The sequence below is a fragment of the Scyliorhinus canicula genome, chromosome 5 (assembly GCF_902713615.1).
Source record: "Scyliorhinus canicula chromosome 5, sScyCan1.1, whole genome shotgun sequence".
Taxonomy (NCBI): Eukaryota; Metazoa; Chordata; class Chondrichthyes; order Carcharhiniformes; family Scyliorhinidae; genus Scyliorhinus; species Scyliorhinus canicula.
This window is the reverse complement of record NC_052150.1, coordinates 81,695,200-81,720,315: the sequence shown is the minus strand read 5'-3', so window position 1 is coordinate 81,720,315 and position 25,116 is coordinate 81,695,200. Positions and strand designations below refer to the sequence as shown.

Genomic DNA, 25,116 nt, shown 5'->3' with positions numbered 1-25,116 from the left:
AATACTATGAAATAATACTATGAAACAAATGGGCATTACCCCCCCCCCCCCTAACAATACCTTCTCCCTTCCAGGAACCCCACCCATCACTCCTCCAAACTCCCCTTAACTGCCATGCATGCCCCCACTCTTCAAACCCCCCTCCACCCTCTTTTCATGGGCATGGCCACCCTTGGTCCCTGGCCCTTGGCAGTGCCACCCTGGCATTTGGGCACCCTTGCAGTGCCACCCTGGCACCTGGGCAGTGCCAGGGTGGAATTGCCAAAGTGCCAGCTGGGCAGTGCCGAGGTACCGATGTTCCAGGGGGAGGGTGATACATCACTGCAAATTTTTTATTTTAATAATTGCAGCAAGACAGACCTGCTCCTGTACTCAAATCCTCTCGCAATGAAGGCCAGCATATCATTTGCGTTCGTTACCGCCTACTGTACCTCCATGCATACCTTCAGTGACTTGTATACGAGGATACCCAGATCTTGTTGCACATTCCCCTCTCCCAATTTATGGCCATTCAAATAATAGTCTGCCTTCTGTTTTTCTGCCAAAGTGGGTAACCTCACATTTATCCAAATTTTCCTGCATCTGCCATTCATCTGCATCCTCCTCACAACTCACCCTTCCACCCAACTTGGTGTCATCTTCAAATTCGGAGATATTGCATGTTCCCTCATCTAAAGCATTAATATATATTGTGAATAGCTAGGGTTCTAGCACTGATCATTGTGGTACCCCATTAGGCACTGCCTGCCAATTTGACCCGTTAATTCCTACTCTCGTCTCCTGTCTGTGAATCCGTTTTCTATCCATCTCAATACACTCCCCCTAATCCCATGCATTTCAATTTTACATGCTAATCTTTTTTAAATTCTTCATGGGATGTGGGTGTCGCTGGCTAGGCCAGCATTTATTGCCCATCTGTGAGCGCATTTAAGAGTCAACCACATTGTTGTGGAGCTGGAGTCACATGTAGGTCGGACCAGGTAAGGATGAGAGATTTCCTTCTCTAAAGGACATTAGTGAACCAGGTGGGTTTTTATGACAATGGTTTGATGGTCATCTTTAGACTTTTAATTCCATATTTTTGTTTATCGAATTCAAATCTTACCATCTGCCATGGTACAATTCAAACCCAGGTCCCCAGAATCTGGATCTTTGGATTACTAGTCCAGCAACAATACCACTACACCACTGCCTCCCCTATATTATATTTGCTATCTTCCAAACCACTGAGGCCATTATAGAATCAAGGGAATTTTGGAAAATCATAAAAATCTGCACTCAATATCTTTGCAACTCTCTCTTTTAGAAACCTTGGATTAGGCTATCACATCCTGGAGATTGTCAGCTTCTGGTTTCAATATTTATTCTCTGGTGATAGTAATTACCTTATATTCTCACTCTTAGTTACTTCTGGCATGTAATTTCTGACTTCCGCTGCTATTTCTTCATACCCCATGATAATGTCTTCTGCCTCTGACATCATTATTTACTTTAGCTACTGGCCTTAATTTTATATATTTGTAAAAAGCTCTCACTGTCTGTTTTCATATTCCTGACTAGTTTACTCTCAAAAATATCAATTTTTTGTTCACGGTTTACTGGTTTCTGACATTCCAAATCTTCAGGCTCATGCCATGTGAGAGTACCTTTAAGAAATGGGTGTTTAAGAAATGTGCCTTTAAGAAATGGGTGTTTACCAGCGATATCAGAGTGTGGGTGAAGCCGAGTTCTGGCTCTGTTTTTTAGTTTCACTTTGAGAAAACCTTGGGTGTGTGTGTCTTTTTGGTTTCGTTTTCAGTGTTGCAGCTGAAGCCAGACAAAGCGGCTATACTGCTGTTCTCTCTGCCATGAGAAGACTATCTCTTGATCATTTGGTGAATTGAGAATTATAAATGTTTTCAGTAGTGACTTTAACCTGATGTACTTCTGTTAAAATGTGTTTCTTTTGTCTTTTGGATGTTGTTTGGGAAGTTATTAAGGATTACTTAGTGTTGTATTCTTTGGGGGTTGTATTTGAATTAATGGCTGCTGAGATGTTCACTGTATGTATTAAAAAGGTTAATTTAAGTTCATAGAATAAACATTGTTTTGCTTTAAAAAATACTTTTCCATTCCTGCTGTACCACACCTGAAGAGTGGGCCGTGTGCTCCCCATGCCACAATCTATTAAAAGTTGTGGGTCAGGTGAACTCCATGATACACTTTGGGGTTCACTAAACCCTGCCCCATAACACTTACTACAATTCTTTGCAACATGTTAAACCTCATTTTTAATCTACGAATATTCTCAACATCCTAAACCAGGAATGGATCATTCCGACTGTTTTTTTGTATTTTAATGAAATGTATTTTGTTGAACATTTAGAATGTTGTTTTATGTTTCCCACTGCTTATTTACCACCATACTTTTTAGTCAAGTAATTGGCTTTGTTAGGTTTAATATTCTTGTTTTGGACTTGGTTATGTCACTTTCAAACTTAATATGGAATTTAATTGTACTGTGATCACTCCCCCTTCCCCCCCCCCCCCCCCCCCCAAAGCATCCTTACTGAGGAACCAGGGATTATTGACACAGGGACAGAAATTGGATTAATTTTTCTCCCCGTCTTCGGAACCCCCCAGGGCCCCAGGGGACCGGAGGGGATGAGGCGATTCCTGGATGGACTGACCTTCCCAAGTGTAGGGAGGGGGTTGGTAGACGGACTGGGGACCCTGGTCAGGATCGAAGAGGTATTGGGGGGCCTGAAGGTCATGTAGTTGGGCGGGTATCCGGTGGAGCTTTACAAACAATTTGCCGGGATAGTGGGGCAGGTCAGGGTCTTTAACGATGCAAGAAACAGAGGAAGTTTACCCCCGACGATGTCGCAGGCCACCATCTCGCTTATTCTGAAACGGGATAAGGACGCGGAGGCTTGTGGGTCATACAGGCCGATCTCTTTGATCAACGTAGACGCCAAGTTACTGGCCAAGATCTTCGCGACCAGAATTGAGGACTGTGTCCCGGATGTAATTGTGGAGGACCAAACCGGGTTTGTAAAGGGGAGGTAGTTGGCAGCCAACCTAAGAAGGCTGCTCAACGTGATTATGATGCCCCCGGAGATAGTGGTAGCCATGGATGCTGAAAGGGCTTTTGACCGGGTCGAGTGGGATTATCTATGGGAGGTACTAGGACGGTTCGGGTTCAGGGTGCGGTTCATCGACTGGGTTAGGCTATTTTATCAGGCCCTGAAGGCGAGTGTAAGGACGAACAGGACGACATCGGACTACTTTAGACTGCACCGTGGGACAAGACAGGGTTGCCCTCTCTCCCCTCTGCTGTTTGCGCTGGCCATAGAGCCGCTGGCAATTACACTGAGAGCTTCTAGGGGCTGGAAAGGGTTGGTCTGGGAGGGAATGGAACATAGAGTCTCGTTATACGCACACGATCTGCTGTTATATATATATATATCGGACCCAATGATGGGGATGGACGGTATTATGGAAATCCTGAGGGAATTTGGCTGGGTCTCAGGATACAAACTGAACATGGTTAGGAGCGAGATGTTTGTAATTCAGGCAAGGGGGCAGGAGAGTAGGCTGAAGGGGTTGCCGTTCAGGCTAGTGGGGGAGAGTTTCCGATATTTGGGGATTCAGGTGGCACTGGACTGAGGCAAGTTGCATACATTCAACCTGTCCCGACTGGTGGAACGAGTGAGGGAGGAGATCCGGAGGTGGGATGCGCTCCCGCTGTCATTGGCGGGGAGGGTGCAGACTGTTAAGATGACGATTCTCCCGTGGTTCTTGTTTGTTTTTCAGTGTCTCCCCATCTTTATCCCGTGGTCCTTCTTTAAGAGGCTGAATAAAATTATTCTGGAATTTGTACGGGCAGGGAAGTCCCCACGGGTGAAGAGGGTTATGCCTGAAAGGAACAGAGAAGAAGGGGGCTGGCATTGCCGAACTTCAGCAACTATTACTGGGCGGCCAACATAGCGATGATAAGGAAATGGATGGTGGGTGCAGGGTCAGTTTGGGAGTGGTTGGAGGCTGCTTCGTGCAGGGGCACTATCTTAGCTGCCCTGGTCAAGGCGCCTCTGCCGCTTCCACCGGCATGGTACTCTACCAACCCGATAGTGGTGGCGGCTCTTCGGATCTGGGGCCAGTAGGAGGCACGTTGGGGAGGTAAGAGCATCCGTGTGGACCCCGATCTGTGGCAACCACCGATTTGCCCAAGGGAACATGGACAGGGGTATCGGCTGTGGAGGAGGGCGGGGATTGTGAGGATGGGGGATCTGTTCCTGGAAGGGAGCTTTCCGAGCATAAGGGCGCTGGAGGAGAAGTTTGGGCTGGCAAGAGGGAACAACTTTAGATACTTACAGGTGCGGGATTTTGTACGCAGACTGGTGCTGTCCTTCCCACATCTCGCGCCAAAGGGGAGGCAAGACAGGGTAGTTTCTTGGGGAGAGGTGGGAGAGGGTAGAGTCTCAGACGTCTACAAGGAACTAATGGGAGATGAGGATACGCAGGCCGAGGACCTGAAGCTTGAGTGGGAAGAGGAGCTCGGCTGGATGGAGGACGATATCTGGGCAGAAACCCTGAGCAGAGTGAACACAACCGCAACATGCGCCAGGCTCAGCCTGATCCAGTTTAAGGTCATGTACCGGGCCCACATGACAGGGGCCCGGATGAGCAGATTCTTCGGGCTGGAGGACAAGTGTGCTAGAGGCGCAACAGGGCCAGCTAACCATGTACACATGTTCTGGTCGTGCCCTAAACTCAGGGATATTGACAGAGATTTGCAGATGTCATGTCCCAAGTATTGAAAACTGGGGTGGTAATGAGCCCTGAGGTGGCAATGTTTGGGGTTTCGTAGGACCCGGGAGTCCAGGAAGAGAGAGGCGCCGACATTCTGGCTTTTGCTTCCCTGGTAGCCCGGCGACGAATATTGTTAGCATGGAGGGACTCAAAGCCCCTGAGGGCTGAGGTATGGCTATCGGACATGGTGAGCTTTCGTGACCTAGCAAAAGTCAAGTTCACTTGGAGAGGTTCGCTATTACGATTCACCCAAAGGTGGCAGCCATTTATTGACTTCTTCGCAGAGGAGTAAGCGTCAGCAGGGGGGGGGGGGGGGGGGGGGGGCTAGTGTAGAGTAGAGTAGGGGGATATTGAGACAAGTCCATGCGTGAACAGAGCCGTGGTTTGCACTGTTTAATTTGTGTCTTGACTTTTTTTTTGTACTGTACAATGTCACTTTTTCTATATGCCTAAAATACCTCAATAAAATTGTTTGTTAAAAAAAAAATTCTCCCCGTGTTATTAGTTTTCTCTTTTTATTTTGCCTTTTCAAAATCTTTCGATTCACTTTGCCATTTAAAAAAATTTCTAGCAGCACCTAAGTAGCAAATTAGACATAGCTCACAAAAATAAACACATTAAATCATGTGTAACTTTAGTACGTTAGGATGCCCTTGTAATACAATTTACTGGATGCCCTTGTAACTTAATTTATTCCTACAATGTCAATTTTAACCTGCCAAATCGAATTACATAAAATTTACAGTGCAGAAGGAGGCCATTCGGCCCATCACGTCTGCACCGGCCCTTGGAAAAAGCACCCTGCTTAAGCCCACACCTCCACCCTATCCCGTAACCCCACCTAACCTTTTGGACACTAAGGGGCAATTTAGCATGGCCAATCCACCTAACCTGCGCATCTTTGGAGGAAACCGGTGCACACGGAGGAAATCCATGCAGACACTGGGAGAAAGTGCAAACTCCACACAGACAGTGATCCGAGGCTGGAATTAACCCGAGATCCTGGAGCTGTGAGGCAACAGTGCTAACCGCTGTGCCACCCTGAATTAAGGTAAATACACAGAAGCAGCATCAGTTCATTTGAAGAGATCCAATTACACATATTGAAGCCAAATAGAATGTAAAACAAAAATCACTTGCTTAAAAACAAACATACCCTGTTTGGTTTTATGATGGCTACATGTGGAGAACCTGGAGGTGTAGGTTGCAGCAGTTCAGGCCTGAAGGTAGCATTTGCAATTTGCATGCATTCTTCCAACGTCTTCATAAAGGTGTTGCAAGTTGATCTTAGAAGAGTTGCCATATCAATCTTGAAGTGTGCACATAATTAGGAAAAAGAAACAGGCATAATATTATCATTAATATTAATGATTTTATGGGGATTGTCACGGTTGACAAAACATTGACTCAGTTTTCCAACCCATAATGTCAAAGTATTAATGGTTGTTTTTGACCGGTGCAGACAGAGTGGGCTGAAGTGCCTTTTCTGCGCTGTATTACTCTCTGACTATAACTCTCACTCTAATAGGTTCCTTAAATTCAGTCCCGAAACTGCATGCAAACCACAATTAAACTAATTCTGGTTTCCCTCCCATCGCCTCAGAACAGTAACAATTTCCCTTGACAATCAGAGCATAAATACATACACAACAGGATAATTGGTTGATGTTTTGAAGCCATTCAGAAAAGAGTCATGCATTAAGTCACTCCATTTTATATTTTACAAAATTTGGAGTTATGTATCACCATCAATACAAACTGCCGGAGATCAACTATTTGCGATTATCTCAGAGTCAGGCTTACATTGATTGCAACAAACATGGAATAGAAGGTTAAAAGGTAAATTTGTTTTACCATCAAAATTTCTTGGGGTGTTGTGGGAGGGTGAGGCGACAACCAATGCAATAAGATGGGATATGCAAAAGATCATGTTCTAAGTTAGTTCAAACGCAATGGGGTCTCTTTGGTTACCTTCATTCAATAATCTTATGGCGCACTCACCATACAAGGTAAGCAAACTTTCTCAAAAGATGGTTTAGTTTGATGGCCTCAGAAGTAGTGGTGTCAGGACAGCAATGACTGTTTGCTTTTTTGGCAATTATTTAGCAATAATTTGGCTATTATTGGTCGAGCACTCAGCATTTTAATTGTTTGCAGGTCTGTCCCTCACTTCTTCATCCATCATGTAGCTAGATTTGCCTATACAATTAGTCGGTCATCAGTGCTTCAGAATGATGCCCGTGTTCCACAAGACTAAGAGTCAGGATTTCAAAGAACCACTCCAAGACATAGTACTGCTGGAATATAAAGCACAGCTTTAGACAAGTGCAATCCACACTTGTAGCCTCCTTACAGCCTCCGCCCCTCCCGGGATTCTCTGACGCCCAAGAGATATCAGAACCCCGCCTCAAATGGGCGTGACCAAATGATGCTCGCTGTAGTAGGTCGTAAACCTACTTCTGATCTACCTGCGCAGGATCCACCAGCCTCCCGCAACTCACCGGCCTCCCCAGAGAGGCTGCAGCTGGGCGCCGATCAGTGCTGGTGCACACAAACATGAGCCAGGCGGAATGGCACCCAGGGGTCTCCCGGGCCACTGGAACGTGGGCACCTTGGCACTGCCCAGCTGGCACCTCGGTAGAAAGTAGCATTTGCCTACTACTACTGTTGAACTAATTAGCCGATAGTTCCCGGTTTTCCCTCTGCTTAAATAGTTGTTAACTTCCAATCTTCAGGAACCATTCTAGAATTTAAGGAATTCTGAAAGATCAAAACAAATGCATCATCCATCTCTGCACTACCTCCAGCGCGACTTATTAACTTATTCTAATTTATTAAAATTTCTTAGTTATGCTAGAGTAGTGGTTAGCACAACCGCCTCACAGTGCTGAGGGCCCAGGTTCGATCCCGGCTCTGGGTCACTGTCCATGTGGAGTTTGCACATTCTCCCCGTGTCTGCGTGGGTTTCGCCCCCACAACCCAAAAATGTGCAGAGTAGGTAGATTGGCCACGCTAAATTGCCCCTTAATTAGAAAAACATAATTGGGTAATCTAAATTTTAAAAAAAAGTTATGCTAGAGTAAAGGGACCCCATTATTTCTGTAACTGTCTTTGTGTCTTCTACCATGAATCTACAAGTTCCCAAAGATTGGAAGTTAACAAACAAGTTAAGCAAAGGGAAAACCGGGAACTATAGGCTAATTAGGCAACTTTCTATCATTCGGGCACTTCGAAAATTATAATATGATTAAGGGTGTAATTGGTGAGGGAGGACCTCAGGAAAGAGTCGAGTCCACAGTCAGGTCAGCCACAATCTGACTGAATGACAGAGTAGGCTCCAGGGGCCAAAAAGTCTATTCCTGCTACTGTTTATGTTCTTACAAATTCCTAAAATTCGATTTATTTAAAGTCTCGACCATTTCACTATTCACAATTAGAGTTTTAGCTGTCTATGCATGAAATGAGGCCCATGTTTATGTTCACTAATCTCTTCCTATGTACAGATATCAAAAACAGATTGTAAACATTTCCATGTCTCTTTCTAATTTACTCTCATGTTCTCTTTCTTCATTAACTTACTGGTCCTTTTAATCGAAATTCTAAAATTCTCCCAATCCTCAGGCTTCCTACTTATTTTTGCAACAATATAGGCCTCTTCTTTTGATCGAACACTATCTTTAGCTCCTCTTGTTAGCCATGGTTAGACCATTTTTCTGTTGGGTTCTTTGTCTCTTAAAAATGCATTGCAAATTCCGTAATAATTCTTTAAATGTTTGCTCCTGCACATCATATCTTTAGTGCAATTTCCTAATCTATTTCAGCAAACTCATCCTCATTGTTGAATACTCGATGTATAATAACCCCTGCATGCTCTAGTTAGTTCTCAACACACATATTTTGTATATATTCCATGAACTCATTCTCCAAAACAGTACTGCAAACTTGGTTTGCTCTGTTTATAAGATCAAAGTCCCCATGATGGCTCAGTACTTGCAACTTTAATTTCCTTATTTATACTCTGACCTACACCGCAACAAATGTAGGGGGCCCACAATTTCTTTCCGACCCTCGTTGGTCTATTCAATTTCTTATCTTTTGCTGTTCTTCATGATACCCACACTGATTCTACCAAATAGAAATAAAATAATGTCTGCATACCCTGGTCGAATTATCCCTGCTCTGTCTTTTTTGTAAAATTAATTCAGTGTCCAGGCATTGCTGGCAAGACCAGTATTTATTGCTTACTCCTAATTGCCCTTGAGGTGAGAGTGGTGAACCATCTTCTTGAACAGCTCGAGTTGTGTGATGGTTAATTCCATTTCAATTACACTTTCTGTTGCAGCGGTTACAACTGACGGTGTTGCTGAATCACTTCACTGTGAAATTCAGAGTCAACCACAATGCGCTTGGTCTGGAGTCATGTTAACAAGACCAGGTAACGATGGCAGATTTCCTTTCCTGAAGGATATTAATGAATCAGATGGGTTTCGAGTAGCTACATTGTTACCATTACTGATCCTCGCTCTTTTCAAAATATACTTTTTGTTGCAAATGTATTTAATTAACCTGAACTTAACTTCCCCAGCTGTCATGGGTAGGGTTTGAATACTCGCCAGATAACTGGCCGAGGGTTGTGGATTGCGAGTCAATGAACGTAGCCACTATCATTATGCACACAGATTAGCTAGGAGCTTCATGGAACCTAAACAACTAGCGAGGAACAAACTAACAACTCATTCCCTTAACCTTTTTCAAGCACTGTAGCATTGTGGTTAGCACAATTGCTTCACAGCTCCAGGGTCCCAGGTTAGATTCCCGGCTTGGGTCACTGTCTGTGCGGAGTCTGCACGTTCTCCCCGTGTGTGCGTGGGTTTCCTCCGGGTGCTCCGGTTTCCTCCCACAGTCCAAAGATGTGCCGGTTAGGTGGATTGGCCATGCTAAATTGCCCTTAGTGTTGGGTGGGGTTACTGGGTAATGGGGACAGGGTGGAGGTGTGGGCTTGGGTTGGGTGCTCTTTCCAAGAGCCGGTGCAGACTTGATGGGCTGAATGGCCTCCTTCTGCACTGTAAATTCTATTTATGTAATTCTATGTTTATTGTAGGATAAACCTGACATATCCCGGGCGCGATTCTCCAAGGATGCGCCGGTTGGGAGAATCATCAGCCGCGCCATTTTATCACGCGACACCAGTCCGACGCCGTCCCGCCATTCTCCCAACCGGCGAGAACGGCCCCGTTGAGTTCTGCGCCGCGCCAGCCGGAGATTCGCCCGAGACACTCAACGGCTATTCTCAGGTACCCCCGCCATTCTCCGGCCCGGATTGGCCGAGCGGCCGCTCCGACCCGACAGGTTCCCACCAGCGCCGTCCACACCTGGTCGCTGCCGGCGGGAACTCTGTGGGGGCGGCCTCCAATGGGGTCTGGCCTGCGGTCGGGGCCCACCGATCGGCAGGCCGACCTCTCTAAAGGAGGACCTCCTTTCCTCCACTGCCCCGCAAGATCCATCCTCCATCTTCTTGCGGGGCGGCCTCGGGGAGGACGGCAAACGCGCATGCACGGGTGACTTCATTTACACGACGCCGGCTGCGTCATTTACACGCCGCTACTTTTTACGCGGCGCCAAGGGCCAGCGCGCGTAAAATACACGACGCTGCTCCTAGCCCCCCGGGGGCAGGAGAATAGGGGGCTGGGAGCGGGCTCCGATGCCGGAGTGATACATTCCAGTTTTCACTCCAGTGCAGGACTTTGTCTCCATTTCGGAGAATCGCGCCCCCATTCTTTTTGTTGTATTTTGGAGATGTGATACTAGATGGCATGGAGGTTTAAAACAACAGAGCTTTATTTACAGTGTGCATCTCTTCTCGGTTTCCCATGCTATGATTTATGATGTCACTTACAGTGAATGCATGAATACAACAGAGCTAGAGTTAATAAGAATTAATGAAAATACATAAAGTTTCCTTTCCCTTTAAATTACATGTCCCCAACAATTTCAATATGAACAAAGTCAATAGGCCAGACAGTCTGGAGGTCGTCACTCATGGAATAGTCGAGTGAACCTGTGGTGTCTTCTTCACACTGGTGGTAACCTCTGGCATTTTCATCTTTACACTAACGTCATCGGTGTTTGGGTTAACTGGTATTAACATTGGAACAAGAAGTTGTCCCTATGTCTGATCAGAAGATGAGGTGCTGCGTTCCGAAACAGTGTCGTTTAGTGTCGGGGTTGTAGGAAAGGTCAAGTCATGACATTGTAGGGGTGAACCTGGATTTATCCACAGGCCAAGATTCTGTTCTTCCAGCCAGCAACTGAACTGGATGTCTCCTCCAGGTTATATCATCTCTGGCCTGGACAGTATAAGAGACAGGTCCAGTCTGTGCAAGGATTGTGGTAGGAACTCATTTCTCCCATGTGGAGTAATTCCTAGACAAAACTCCTTGCCCTTGATAGGAGAACTCTTGCTTTCTCACACCCTTCCATTTGCACTTGCTGTTGTACAAATCTCTTCGATTTCAGAGGTTTCAACACATCGAACACAGAACATAGTTGTCTTTTCATCATTAGTAATGTAGGAGGGGTCTTGATCAAGGAATGTGCAGTATTACTGTACACCAGTAGGAACTTGTTAAGGCACTTGATCAGCGAACCTTTCCCCGATTGCTCTCTTATGTTTCATAGTTCAGACAAAACATTCTGCTAGTCAATTAGTAGCAGGGTGGTATAGTGCGGACTTAACATGCTGAATACCATTCTCTATGAAGAAACTTTCAAATTCTTGAGTCAAGTTGAGGTCTTTTGTTGCTTACTAGCTGTTTAGGGACTCCAAAACTACTGAACATTTCTCCTAGCTTGTCAATAGTTAGATTTAGATTTGTCACATGTACCGAGGTCCAGGCAAATCACTCCACACGTAAAAACATAGAACATACGATAAATACATGAAGATACATAATAAAAATACATAAACATAAGACAGCGGGTGAAATATACGGTATGTGCTATAACTGTAGAGGTGCGTAGAAAGATCAGTTCAGACCCCAAGAGGGTCATTCAGAAATCTGGTAACAGCAGGGAAGAAGCTTTCTTTGAATCTATTGATGTGTCTTCTCAAACTTTTGTATCTCCTGCCCGTTGGAAGAGTTTGGAAGAGAGAATAACCCGGGTGAGGGATCCTTGTTAATGCTGCCCGCTTCCCCAAGGCAACGGGAGGTGTGGATAAACAATCCTGCAAAATCCACACACACGGGTTGCCAAGACTCTTCAGACCATCCCCATGGACGTAGTGTCGTTAAGAAGGATCTGGGGGTCCTCGTTCATGAGTACAGAAAACTAGCATGCAGGTACGGCAGATAATAAAGAAAGTGAATGGAATAATGGCATTTATATCTAAAGGAATAGAGTAGAAACATAAGGAAGTATTATTGCACTATACAAGGTATTGGTGAGACCACACCTGGAGTATTGTGCACAGCTTTCGTCCCCTTATTTGAGGAAAGATGTAGTGGCATTTGGAGGCAGTTCAGAGGCGGTTCAGTAGGTTGATTCCAGAAATGAAGGGTTTGTCATATGAAGAGAGATTGAACAGTTTAGGCTTCTGCAACTCAGAATATCAACTGGTCAACCCTATAGAGTTTGGAAGAATGAGGGTAGATCAAAATGAGGTATACAAGATGATAAAACGTATGGATCAAGTAGACGTGGAGCGGATGCTTCCTCTTGTGGGGCATTCTAGAATGAGAGGTCATAATCTTAGGCTAAGAGGTAGCAAATTTAAAACAGATTTGAGGAGAAACTACTTCTCCCAAAGGGGTTGTGAACCTGTGGAATTCGCTACCCCAGAGCGTGGTGAATGCTGGAACAATTAACAAATTTGAGGAATTAAGACAGATTTTTAATTTGTAATGGGTTGGAGGGTTATGGAGAATGGGCAGGACGGTGGAGTTAAGGCCAGAAGGAGGTCAGCCATGATCGAATGGTGGAGCAGATTCGATGAGCCAAATGGCCAAAATCTGCTTCTACATCGTATGAAGGTGGCAGGTTTCATACCTTCACACAGGAAGAATATGTTCAATTTCCACATCCAGTCCAGGCCACCAGAAATAACTTTGCTATTTCCTTCCATGTATACGACTCCACAATGGCCCTCATGTAGCTTCTCACCCATTTCCTCAATGCTGGCGGAATAATCACTGAGCCTCCATAGAAGACATCCTAATTCTACAGACAGTTCCAATATTCTGGAATAGTCAGGTTTAAACCCAAGTCTTCCCTCATAATACCATATCCATCACATATCAGTCACTGTATCAGATCACTTAGAGCGTGTTTCCTCACTTGTTCAGAAGTGGCTCATGTGTTGTCTACTTGTTCAAAGTAGATGTTCCCAATTGAGCAGTCTGACGATCTACCATCTTGAAAGTCCATCCGCATTCTCATGTAGATTTGACTGCCGGTATGTAGACAAAAGCAACGTCTAGCTTTGCATTCTACTTGCGGCAAGTGACGGACGTCCCATGTGCGGTCCAAAAAATGGTAGTTAATGGCGATGGTCCTTTAACAATGTTAACTTTCTCCCATACATGAATTGATGGAATTTCTTTACTCCAAAAATGATCACTAATGCTTCCTTTTCAATCTGGGCATAGTTATTTTCATGATTTTGCTCAAGGTTCACAAAGCAAAAACAATGGATCTTTCTTCAATGGAGAGCCCACCACTCCTACACCATAAGGAGACACATCACAAGTTAACTATATGGGTAACGCAAGATCAAAAAGTGAGAGACTCAAAAGTATGAGAATTCTGAAATAACACTTCCTTGGCTTTCAAAGAAGCTTTATTGCATTGATCCGACCACTTTCACCTCTTGTTTTAGGTTGCGTAATGGTTTCAGAATTTTTGCCAAGTTTGAGACAAATCTTCCATAGTAGTTCAACAATCCCAGGAAGGAATGTAACCAGTTGATATTCTGAGGTGCAGAAGCCTCTGTCATGGCCTTAACCTTTGAAGGAAATTTGTGAAGGCCAGTGGCGTCAATCGCCACATATTCTAAATATTCAACGGAGGGTTGGAAGAACTCATTTGTCCATACAGACTCCCAGACCATAGTGTTCTAATCTCTGGAGAGTGGCATCCAGCTTTCAACGGTGTTCTTCTTCATCTCTTCCAGTGACTAAGATGTCTTCCAGATAGTATTCGACTCCGCTCAGTCCACTCAGGATCTAATCCATTCTCTTTGAAACAATTCAGGAGCTGATGTGATACTAAACGACAATCTTTGGAACTGAAAAAAACTTTTAGGTGACACAATTCAGACGTTCCAGACAAGAATCTTGTCTGGAAGGAAGCTTGGCTCTTGCTGAAAGGTTGGGGTCCTGCCAATCCCGCAAACAAATCAAATGTGTGGTGGTGGGTACTGTTCAGTTCATAATACAAAACTTATGGTGACCTTGAAGTCACCACAAATCCTTACGAATTCATCTTTCTTGATGACTGGAATAATTGGTGTGGCCCATTGGCCGATGCGGACAAATCCCAAGATTCTGGATTTCTCAAAGTCACTCTGTCAGCCTCCATCGTTGGCCGAATAACATATGGTACAGACCTTACCTTACAGCATTTTGCTTGGCTTCCTCCTTTTATTTTCAGTTTAACCATAATATCACTCATGCTCCCCAATTCCCCATTGCACACAACACTATTATGTTAACATTTTTGGATTCGCTGGATTCTCCATTGGTCATCACGTGGACTTTGGCACAATTCAATCAAATCTTCTCCAGCCATGTTTAACCCATCAATGCTGGATAGTTTCTCTTTACTGCATGGAGAGGCAGATCTGCTGTTTGCCCATTAAGTTGCACAGCTACTTCAATGCGGCCCTTTATTGGAACCTCTACTCTTGTGTATGTCTTCAGCACTATACTTGACGAACTTAAGGGAATATGTTTAAGTTTCTCCTTGTAGACAGTCTCTGACACCAAAGAGACTGTTGCTCCAGTGTCAACTTCCATCCTTATTGGCTGTCCATCCAGCAGTGAGTGACCCAGTATCAGTGTGGAGTACCAGCAATGGCTAGCACATTCAGTGATAATTCCTCCTCTAACTGAGGTGCTTCATTTCTCTTGACCCTTTTGTCAAGCATGGACATTCTTTGTTTTATTTTGTTTAAATGCTGCATTGGTTTGTTCTTGCTTCTTATTTTTACTTTCGCGCTTTATTTTTCTTCCTACAGGTATGCTCCATGTGTCATTTTTCTCACAGCTTCAACATACCATAACTTTACACCAACATTCAGCAGCAGGAAGCCCTGGCTTTGCACATTGGTAACATGTACCAATATCAAGATTCTTAGGTGTTGATTCAGCAAAAGTCTGTGTATTTGAGTACACAAACTCAATTACTGGGCAGCTCCATAGAAATCGTAATTTCCGTAACTTTCTGCAGAACACGATTACGCTATTAGCAAACATTTATGTATCATTTCATTGTGTAGACCACAAACTAATCTGTCCCAAATAGTGTCATTCAGCACATCTCCAAACTCAATATTCGGACAATCTTTTAAACGTAGCCACAAATTGCGTGGTTGATTCTTCTTGGTTTCTTATGAAATCTAAAGCGCTCTGCAATCACCAAGGGTTTCGGTGAAAAACGTGCTTGCCAAATATCTACAATCTGCTCGTACATGTTAATGTTTGGCTTCTCAGGTTGCACTAAACCATGGAGGAGATTAAATGCTTTTGCCCCCCCCCCCCACCCCCCACGCTCAGGAAAGTTGACACCATAATATCTACAGTTATTTTGCTTGCCTGTGTAAAAGTCATAATGTTTACTATACAAGCTCCATTGCTCCACAGTTTCATCAAACGGTCCCACGATGCCAAAACCCCCACCATTTTTCTACTAACTGAGATTTCCCGTATGCACACTTTACAACCATGCTTTCAGCAGCTCCCTGATTACATCACACAAGAGGCCAAAGCTTGGGTTGTTGCCTTTTGTTTATCACAGACAACTGTATAATCTGTTCTGCAGGCAGATTATCGTTACTCATGTCCACTTAGCCAGTTAGTTCTCCGTAGCACGTGCCGCACTGGTTGAAATGTTTCTTCCAACTTTTTTCAATAATTTCCTCTTCTCAGGTGGCCAGCCAGTGGTTTGTAATCCTCATCTGCAGTTCTCATGTTGTGTTTTGGAGGTGTGATACTAGGGAGCATGTAGGTTTAAAACAACAGAGCTTCTCTTACTTGGCCTTTCGTCTCTGTTTCTTGTGCTAGGACTTATGACGTCACTTGCGGTGAATGCATTCATTCAATGGAGCTTTACTGGAGCCAATAAGAATGAATACAAATATATAACACTTTTAGTTAGTTACCTGTTGCCAACAGTAGTACCAATCATGAATTTTCATTAAGGTTATGCATGTTGGAGTAATTGTTTTTTTAAAAATAAACATCATGGACTGCATTTTACAGGGTGCAGTAGATTTGTTTCATCCCCCACCCCAACCCCGGTGAAAACATTAGAGGGACTGGGGTTGGGGGAGGGGGGAGGATGCAGACCCCTTAAAAGAATTGTCGGCCGATTAAAAGGCCAGCAGCTCTGTAGTCCCAACAGCACCAGTTGAGAGTAGTGCCTACTGCTCAAACTGCAGCTAGTCTCACCACGCTGAGAAGCCGAGGTAAGTCAGGGGTTGGTGGTTTCAGCGAGGGTTGGGGGGGGGGAGGGGGGGGGGGGATAGAAAGAGAAGCAGGGTTCAAGTGTAGGGGATGAGTGTTAAAGAGAGAATGACAGGGCAGTGATGTCGACAGTGGCCCTGGGGGGGGGCCTACAATGGAGATCCTCTTCACCATACCCATCATTAGCTCATGAAGCTAAATCTCCTAGTCTTTACACATGGCCTGGGCCTCACTCGTTGCAGGCAAATGGCAGCAGCATGAGGCCCCTAAACAATCATCTCGCCACCCCTTCAAACCGCCCCGGAAGCGTAAAATCTAGCCACCTACCTATAATAAAAATGTGATATGCTTTTAGAAACCATTCTTTTTTGAAGAGATACAATTGATGTTTGTTCGACCTTGTACACAAGTCTAGATCTGTTGGGAAACCATATTTCAAAAACAATATTTTCTTTGGAAGGGCATTGCATTATTTAGGAATCGATCTGGATATTCTTCTTTATTAAAAGGTCACAAGTTCACCTTGGTCTGTGAGTAAGCAAGACTTTTCTAAGAAATCATATGACTTCAGCTAAATGACCACCAAGGCACTCGAGTAGGTGGGTTATTTGCTTATATGAATTGTAATTACTTCAATGGTTTGGGGGGGGGGGGGGGGGGGGGGGAGTTTTAAAGGCAAAGGCCCTAGTAATTTATTGGAAATCACCAGAGGAAGATGGGTTTTATGTATTGAATTTGTTTTTGTTTTATACACGTAGTTGGGAATAAACAGAAGGGGGAAAGCTGCCCAACTTGTGCCCTCTTTGCCTTGCCTGAAATACAGTGTGTTTATCAGTTTCCAGCTAGGAATGAACTTCCCAGTGGAACTCGCCTTTATTTGGAAACCCAAAATGGAGATCCCGAAGATTGATCCGGCTCTATTCTCTTCTACGCTGAAGCTCTGCTAGGGACAACCTCCAGACATCTACTGGGACTAGCGATCAGTCTTTACATGGAGCACCAGGTGATCGACAGTGTTGAAACCCTGCAAACTTTATCATTTTCATAAAGTTTTTCTTTAAATCGCCAGTCTCTGCAGAGACCCTATTTATGTGTTGCTGTTGTTGTTCCAAATTACAAGGGTGTTAACCAGTCCCTGCAACCTCTTTTTAAAGTAAGTTTCACTTTATAATAAATCAGTCGTTCTTTTTATTCGGGTCTAACAGTAGCAAGGATAAACAATTAGCCATTTTAGTGAATGAATTAAACAACACTAATGGTTCGACCAGTGAAGCTAGATAAACTGCGCACTCCTCCCATCCAGTTCCTAACGCCATCCAAATTCCCATTACCAGAAATTCAGTATAAATGCCTTCTTTCATGATTAGAAAACAAACATAAACAGATGTTAGCTTTCATTGTCCATTGTGTGGAAATGCAAACTGCCCCATTCATAGAGCTCCTATTGTTAACTCAGATTTTCTTTTGCCCAACTGTTTTGCTGTCAGTGCAGATGTCTTTCAAATCCAAATTTTCTTATCCCAAAGCCAACAATTCTGTGCCAGTCACTTGTATCTGCCCTTGGTGACACAACTATAATCTCAGTTGAAGTGCCTGGTGTTGTCAGTGACTTCTAGGCTATAAATAATTTCTCACTGTCCTTCAATGTTAGCTTTTGGTGTCATGCAGGAACTTGCTTGGCCCCTGGGTGACCAACTCGTAATTTCTGTTTGTTATCTGAGAAAGTCAGTTAAGTGTTCAATTCATCAATCTTGAAAGCTTTAACTGTCACTTAAGTAACACACCACAAACATTTCCAGTTGATCCTGGAAATCTGACCCAACCTCCACTGAATGTATGAAAATAAAACTATAAAAAAATTAACTCAGGACATATTCATAGCAACCATAGTGCAACTTGTTGACCAAGTCACTTTATTTCACAACAATTATTTAAATCAAATGTTTTAGTTCGTTGGAATTTTAAAAATGTTTTCATACCTTCCTTCAGTACTATTTTTTCATGACCAAATTAACACCTCAGTTTACCACTCCAAGCTACCTAACTGTGCTGCGATCCACCAGTTTAATATTGGACCAACTACGTAAGCTTTGTTTCATATTGTCTCAGTGATGCTTTGATTCCCATTTCAAGGAGTTTTTAAATGGCACTCTGTTCTCCTCTGCCAGAGTGAAGGTTACCTCTTATGACCCACTCACTGGTTCAACACTATGACATAAAGCAGAAATATAGAAAAATGCAGCCACAGAACAGTGGGTCAGCGGTTTGACCTCGTCAGGCATTTCACCATAAAAGCAAACTATATAACCAGAGGCAAATCTTCAGCTTACTCTCAAATTTCAAAACAGAGCAATGGTTTCGAAGGCCAGATATGTTCAAGCTCCACACAAGAGACGTGAGCATTATATTGAGTGGGCTCTGCACAAAAGATGTTGGGCGGAATTCTCCGCTCCCCACGCAGCCTGGGAGAATCGCGGGAGGGCCTCCCGACATTTTTTACACCCCCCCTGGCGCCCCCGCGATTCTCTCCCCCCCCCCCCCGGAAAAATCGCCGCTCGCCGTTTTTCAAGGCGAACGGCGATTCTCCGAGACCGATGGGCCGAGTGGCTGGCCCTTCAAGCCCGTTTCACCACGGCAGCAACCACACCTGGTGGCTGCATTCGTGAAACGGGCACCAGATGCCCGTTTGGGGCATCTAGAGGCCCGATTTGGGCGGGAGCACCGCGACTGTGCTTCGTAAGGGACAGGCCTGCGATCGGTGCCCACCGATCGTCGGGCCAGCGTCCAAAACGGACGCACTCTTTCCCCTCCGCCGCCCAGCAAGATCAAGCCGCCACGTCTTGCCGGGCGGCGGTGGAGAAAGACGGCACCGCACATGCGCGGGTTCGTGCCGTCTGCGCGGTGATGTCTTCCGCGCATGCGCGGGTTGGAACCGGCAACCCGCGCGTGCGCGGATGACATCATGAAAAGAGCCGTTTGCACGTCATTTCTGGCTGCCGAGAACGACGGGGGCCAGCTCCTAGCCCCCCGGGTGGGGGTGAATTAGGTGCGGGGAGCAGGCCCCGAGGCCGTCGTGAACCTCGGCCGAGTTCACGACGGCCTCCGCGATTTTTGGCCTTAGCGGAGAATACCGCCTGTTATCTTTTGGACGAAATGTTAAACTGATTGAGAAGATGTGGAAGATCCCACAATCCCATTCGAAGAACAACAAATGGGCTCTAGTCAATGTTAATCCCCAATAAAAAAATCACTTAAACAGGTCATCTGGTCATTCGATTCATTGCTGTTTTCTGTGCAAATTGGCTACTTCCTATATTTCAATAGTGACCAAGTTTCCTTAGTTGCGAAACACTCATCAAAAATGCAAGCTTTTTAATCATTCAAAATGAGTTTAGGTGGGCGAATTTGAGAAAAGGGATCAAAGTGGTGTAAAAACAGGATAGGCAAACATGGTTAGCACAATTTGTTTCAATGAAGGGCAAATGGTAACAGGCATTGTTTGGTCTGAATGACCTGCCAGCTTGTTGCAGCTGGTTTATTTCTATGGTCTCTTATCTGGTTCATGAATGCCCTTTAGGGAAGGAATGCTATCGTTCTTGCCTGGTCTGGTCTACATGTGATTCCAGACCCACAGAAATGTGGTGACTTTTTTGGAAACAATATTTTTATTCAAGGCATTTAACAAATATACACAGAATATCAGAAGAACAACACATCCACCCATTAAACAACCCCCCCCCCCCCCCCCCCCCCCCCCCCCCCGCCATGTCCCACGTTCCACATTTTAAACCCCAGGACTCCCGACATACCAGATACTGCCAGCTCCGGACTATTAATCGTCCCACACCCGACACCTTGGATATATTGTCTGAGAACCCCTGCCAGGAGACTCTCAATCTTGGACATGCCCAGAACATGTGACAGTGTTTCGCAGCAATCCCCACCCCCGAGCCCTGCGCACTACCCACACCTATCCTCCACCGCGCAAAAAACTTGCTCATCCTTGCTATCGCATGTGGGCCCTACGCACTACTTTAAACTGGATGAGGCTTAACTTCGCACACGACGAGGACATGTTCAACCTCCGCAAGGCCTCAGCCCATGTCCCAGCCCTCACCTCGCCTCCCAGTTCCTCCTCACATCTGCGCTCAGCATCCTCCACCAGGGCGCTCCCCCTCTCCATCAGTTCCTTATAAATATCTGACACCTTCCCTTCCCCTATTTTGTCCCCCGACAACAGTTTATCTTGCAACACTGGAGGCAGCAGCCCCAGCACCTCTCTCCTCCCAAAATGCAAAAACCTGAAGATAGCCAAAATCATTCCCTTTGGGCAACTTGTATAACTCCTCCAGCCCCGCAAATTTTTCCCTTATGAACAGGTCCCTGAAGTACTCAATCCCCACCTGCCGCCACCCTCAGAACCTCACATCCAGTCTCACCAGTATGAATCTATGGTTGTCGCAAATAGGTGCCTACAACAACAACCCAAAGTGCTTCCTACACTGCCCCCTTAAAGCCAACATCACCACTGGGCTCACGACTACCAGGCCGGCGAGAACGGCAAAGGCGCCAACAACAAAGCCCTCAAACCAGTTTCCCTCCACGGTGCCACCTCCACCAGCTCCCAGATCGACCTCTCCTCCATAGCCCATTTCCTCACCCATGGCAATATTTGCCGCCTAATAATTTATCAAATTTGGCAACGGCAGCAACCCAACCCGCTTCAAAAAATTCCCCACCTACACAAATCTCAATCTCCTTTCCTGCCGTCTGATATTGATCAAGAGCACCTCACTCGTTCACATTTTCAATTTATATACTGGTAAATTCCCCCAAAATCTCCAAAACACACCCCCACCTGCCCCATTGTTGCCCATCAGGTTTGAAATATACAATAAATCATCCGCATACAGCAAAAATCTATGTTCGGTAACCCCCCTCCAATCCCTTGACCCCCCCCCCCCCCCCCCCCCCCCAAGCGCCTTTGCCAATGGCTCTATCACCAAGGCGAACAGCATCGAGGAGAGCGGACACCCCTGCCTCGCCCCGCAGTGAAGCACAAAGTACCCCAAACTCATTCAGTCCGTCCGCCCATTCGCCACTGGCATGTTATACAGCAGCTGGACCCAACCCACAAACCCCTGCCCGCACCAGAACCACCTCAGCACCTCCAACAAATACGCCCACTCCACCCGATCAATAGCCTTCTCCACATCCATTGCCAACACTACCTCAACCTCCTGCCCCATAATCACATTAAGTAGCCTCCGCACATTCGTCAGCAGCTGCCGTCCCTTCACAAAACCAGTCTGATCCTCCCCAATCACCTCCGGCATGCAGTCCTCAATCTGTGATGCTTGGCATCGACATTTAGCAACAATAACTGGTGGTATCACACACACACTGCTCTGGGTCCCTATCCTTCTTCAACATCAGGGAGATGGAAGCCTCTGAAAAAGTAAGGAGGAGTTTTCCCCCCTCCCCTTCGCCTCATCATACATCCTGACCAGCAGTAGCCGCAGCTCAGTACCAAACTTTTTATAAAACTCTACTGGGAATTCGTCCGGATCGGGGACCTTCCCTGCCTGCATCCCCTCCCAATACCACCCATCACCTCCCTCAGCCCAACCAGGGCCCCCAGGCCGTGAACCCACCCCTCCTCCACCTTGGGAAACTCATCCTTGGGATGTTCCAACCCATCCAGGAACCGTTGCATCCGTTCTTCCCCATTGGGGACTCTGGCTCATAAACCCCCCTATAAAAAACCACAAATGCCCCATTCACCCCCTCCAGGTCATCACTACCTTAACCCCTCTCATTCCTCATTCTATCAATCTCCATTGCCACTGCCTAGTTCCTCCACTGCTGGGCCAGCATTCTACTTGCCTTCTCCCGCAACTCAAACTGCCCCTCTGGCCCTCCACAACTGCCCCACCGCCTTCCCGGTAGACAATAACCCAAACTCCATCTGGAGCCTCTTGTCTCTCCTTCAGCAACCCCTCCGCCGGTGCCACCGAGTACCTTTTGTCCACCCTCAAGATCTCATCAACCAGCCTTGCCATCTCCTCCTGCTCCACCCTCTGTGTGCCCAAACCAAAATAAACTCCCGTCTCACTACAGCCTTGCGTGCCTCCCACAACGTGCCGATGGTGACCTCCCCCGTGTTGTTCAACTCCACATCGTCCCATGTTTACCAGGACAACGAGCATCCCATTCAGTTTCCCACTGACCACCACGTATCTACCCCTCCAGATTAGCCACAATGCCACCCTATTGTTAATCCCCCCCCCCCCTACTGCCCATCAGTGTACCCCTCTATGAACCAGCCCCCAGCACACGCCACTCCAGGCCCTCCCTCAACTGGGTCCATGTCAGCAACCGTCCCCCATCCCCTCCCCCAAACAAAGAACCAACCCCATCTCCACCACCCTCCATCCCCTTGATGAACCCCCACTTCACTTTTGTTAATTAGCCCATCCAGCTGGCGTGGTGCGCACCCCGCCCCCCCCCACGCCGCCGCCCCCCCCCCGCGCCGGCGCCCCCCCCCCCCCCACGCCGCCGCCCCCCGCCCCCCCCCCCCCCGCGCCGCCCCCCCCCCCCGCGCCAGCCCCACCCCCCCCACGCCAGCCCCGCCCCCCCCTCACGCCACCCCCGCCCCCCCCCTCACGCCACCCCCGCCCCCCCCCTCACGCCACCCCCACCCCCCCCCCTCACGCCACCCCCGCCCCCCCCCCCTCACGCCACCCCCGCCCCCCCCCCCTCACGCCACCCCCGCCCCCTCCCCGGCCACCCCCATCCTGAGCCTCCAATCTCTGCCCCACTCTCTCAAATCACAGCTCTGAGCGCCTCCACCATCTTAGCCAGGTTCCGATTCCTCCTTCCTCTGCTGCTGGAATTGTCCATTCAAAAGCTCGACCAGCTGTTCCATCAACCACTGGGTCGGCAGCCCTGCTCCCTTGCCCTCTGCCATCTTAACCAGCGGCGCACCACAAAAGCTGTCCTTCTCTAGCTGTTTGCTCTTTCTCATGACACTTCTTGCCCTCTGATCCATACACCGATCTCACCAGAGGAATATTATCTTCTCTGGGCGCTCACACCGTTGGCACTCAAACCCCCCCCCCCCCCCCCCCCCCCCCCCCCCCCCCCCCCCAAACCAAATGGATGGGGAAAGACCAACAAAATCCACCTTGAGTGAGAGCCACCAAATGTGCGACCACTCATCCATGGCCGCCACTGGAAGACTCAGAAATGTGGTAATTCTTAACTGCCCTCTGAAATGGTGTGGCAAGCGACTGGGCACAAGAGAAATTAGGGATGGGAAATAAATGCTGGCCGTGTCAGCATGTCGACATCCAGAAAATAATTAAAATCAGCATCTTTCTCAGATGGCCAGAATGGTTGGTAGCCTTGTTTTTTTTTTAAATTGTATTTAATCAAATTCATAATGCTAGGTTTTCTTTCCATTGATTTATAGAACATCCCATTTTACTAATGTGGATAATTGCCCAGAAAATTAATTGGCCTTCAACGTACAACTTAGATTAGAACATTAGCAGCAATGAGAACATCAATTGAGCAATAGATACAATGCAATGGTACGTAATGAATATATACCTCCATATCAGTTGGATTAGATTGGGCATTCTCTTTTAGATTATTCACTTGCTGGAGGAGAAGATCACAATACAATCTCAGCTCGGAGACCTTCTTTTTCAGGGATTCTGTGTTTTCATTTATTTCTTTAACAAAAAAGAGAAAATGTAATATTAGTTGCTTTCCCCTAAACTTTCTATAAACTCACTCGTTTGTGTAACCTTGTATACCATTATAATTTTTGCAAGAGAAATATTTTAAATGTAAATTCAATTAGATCTTTCAAAGATGCATTTACCATCAAAAGGCCACAATACTGAGGTGAAGTCTTCGTCATACTGAACCTGAACTCTCCCAGAATTGATGGGAGCACAATGAGAGCATGAATTTTGCAGATGGAAACATTGACAAGTTTTTCACTTTATCCATATTATCTGGTCATTATTGCATTGTTGTTTGAAAGAGCTTGCAGTGCACAAATTGGTTGCCACATTTCCTACATAACAGTCACAACACTTCAAAAGTACTTCATCGACTATAAAGTGCATTCTCCTTGGGGACTTCAATGCCAGGGTTTGAAAGGACTGCCAAAAAGACAAGTTCAAGACATCCTGGAGACATCCACAATCCAAGCACTAGCACTTGATTGACTTAGTCATCATCTGATCCAGAAATCAAATGGATGCCCTCATCACCAAAGCAATGACCACTGCAGATGATTGTTGGACAGACCACTGGCTCATCCAGTCCTCCATGTCCATCAAACTCCACCAGAAGCAGTGGAAGATGAAGAAACAGCACAGAAAGAAGATCAACACGAGTGGTTTCAAGAGCCAGTAAACTAGCGAACATCCAACAATGTCTTCACTGAAATCTCCAAAGCGTTCATTCTAATGGAGTAGAAGAAAATTCGAAAGAGCTAAAGACATCATCATCTCAAGCTGTGAAGAAACGATCGGCTAACAGATCAGAAAAGACCACCTCTGGTTCAACGAGAACAACTACACCATCCAAGACCTCATAGACAAAGATATTTGATGCCTGGCAAAGT

The 25,116-nt window shown here is 46.2% G+C and overlaps 1 protein-coding gene across 2 annotated transcripts in view; it reads right to left on the bottom strand.

Moving 5' to 3' along the window:
- The window catches only part of plekha8 (pleckstrin homology domain containing, family A (phosphoinositide binding specific) member 8), a 72,490-nt gene that overhangs the window by 22,565 nt on the left and 24,809 nt on the right, over window positions 1-25,116 (bottom strand). For both annotated transcript variants that reach the window (XM_038797292.1, XM_038797293.1), the window contains exons 4-5: window positions 24,087-24,211; window positions 5,948-6,100 (exon numbers count right to left, since the gene is read on the bottom strand). In XM_038797292.1, the coding sequence (XP_038653220.1) occupies window positions 5,948-6,100; window positions 24,087-24,211 (278 nt within the window). The remainder of the gene's footprint in view (window positions 1-5,947; window positions 6,101-24,086; window positions 24,212-25,116) is intronic.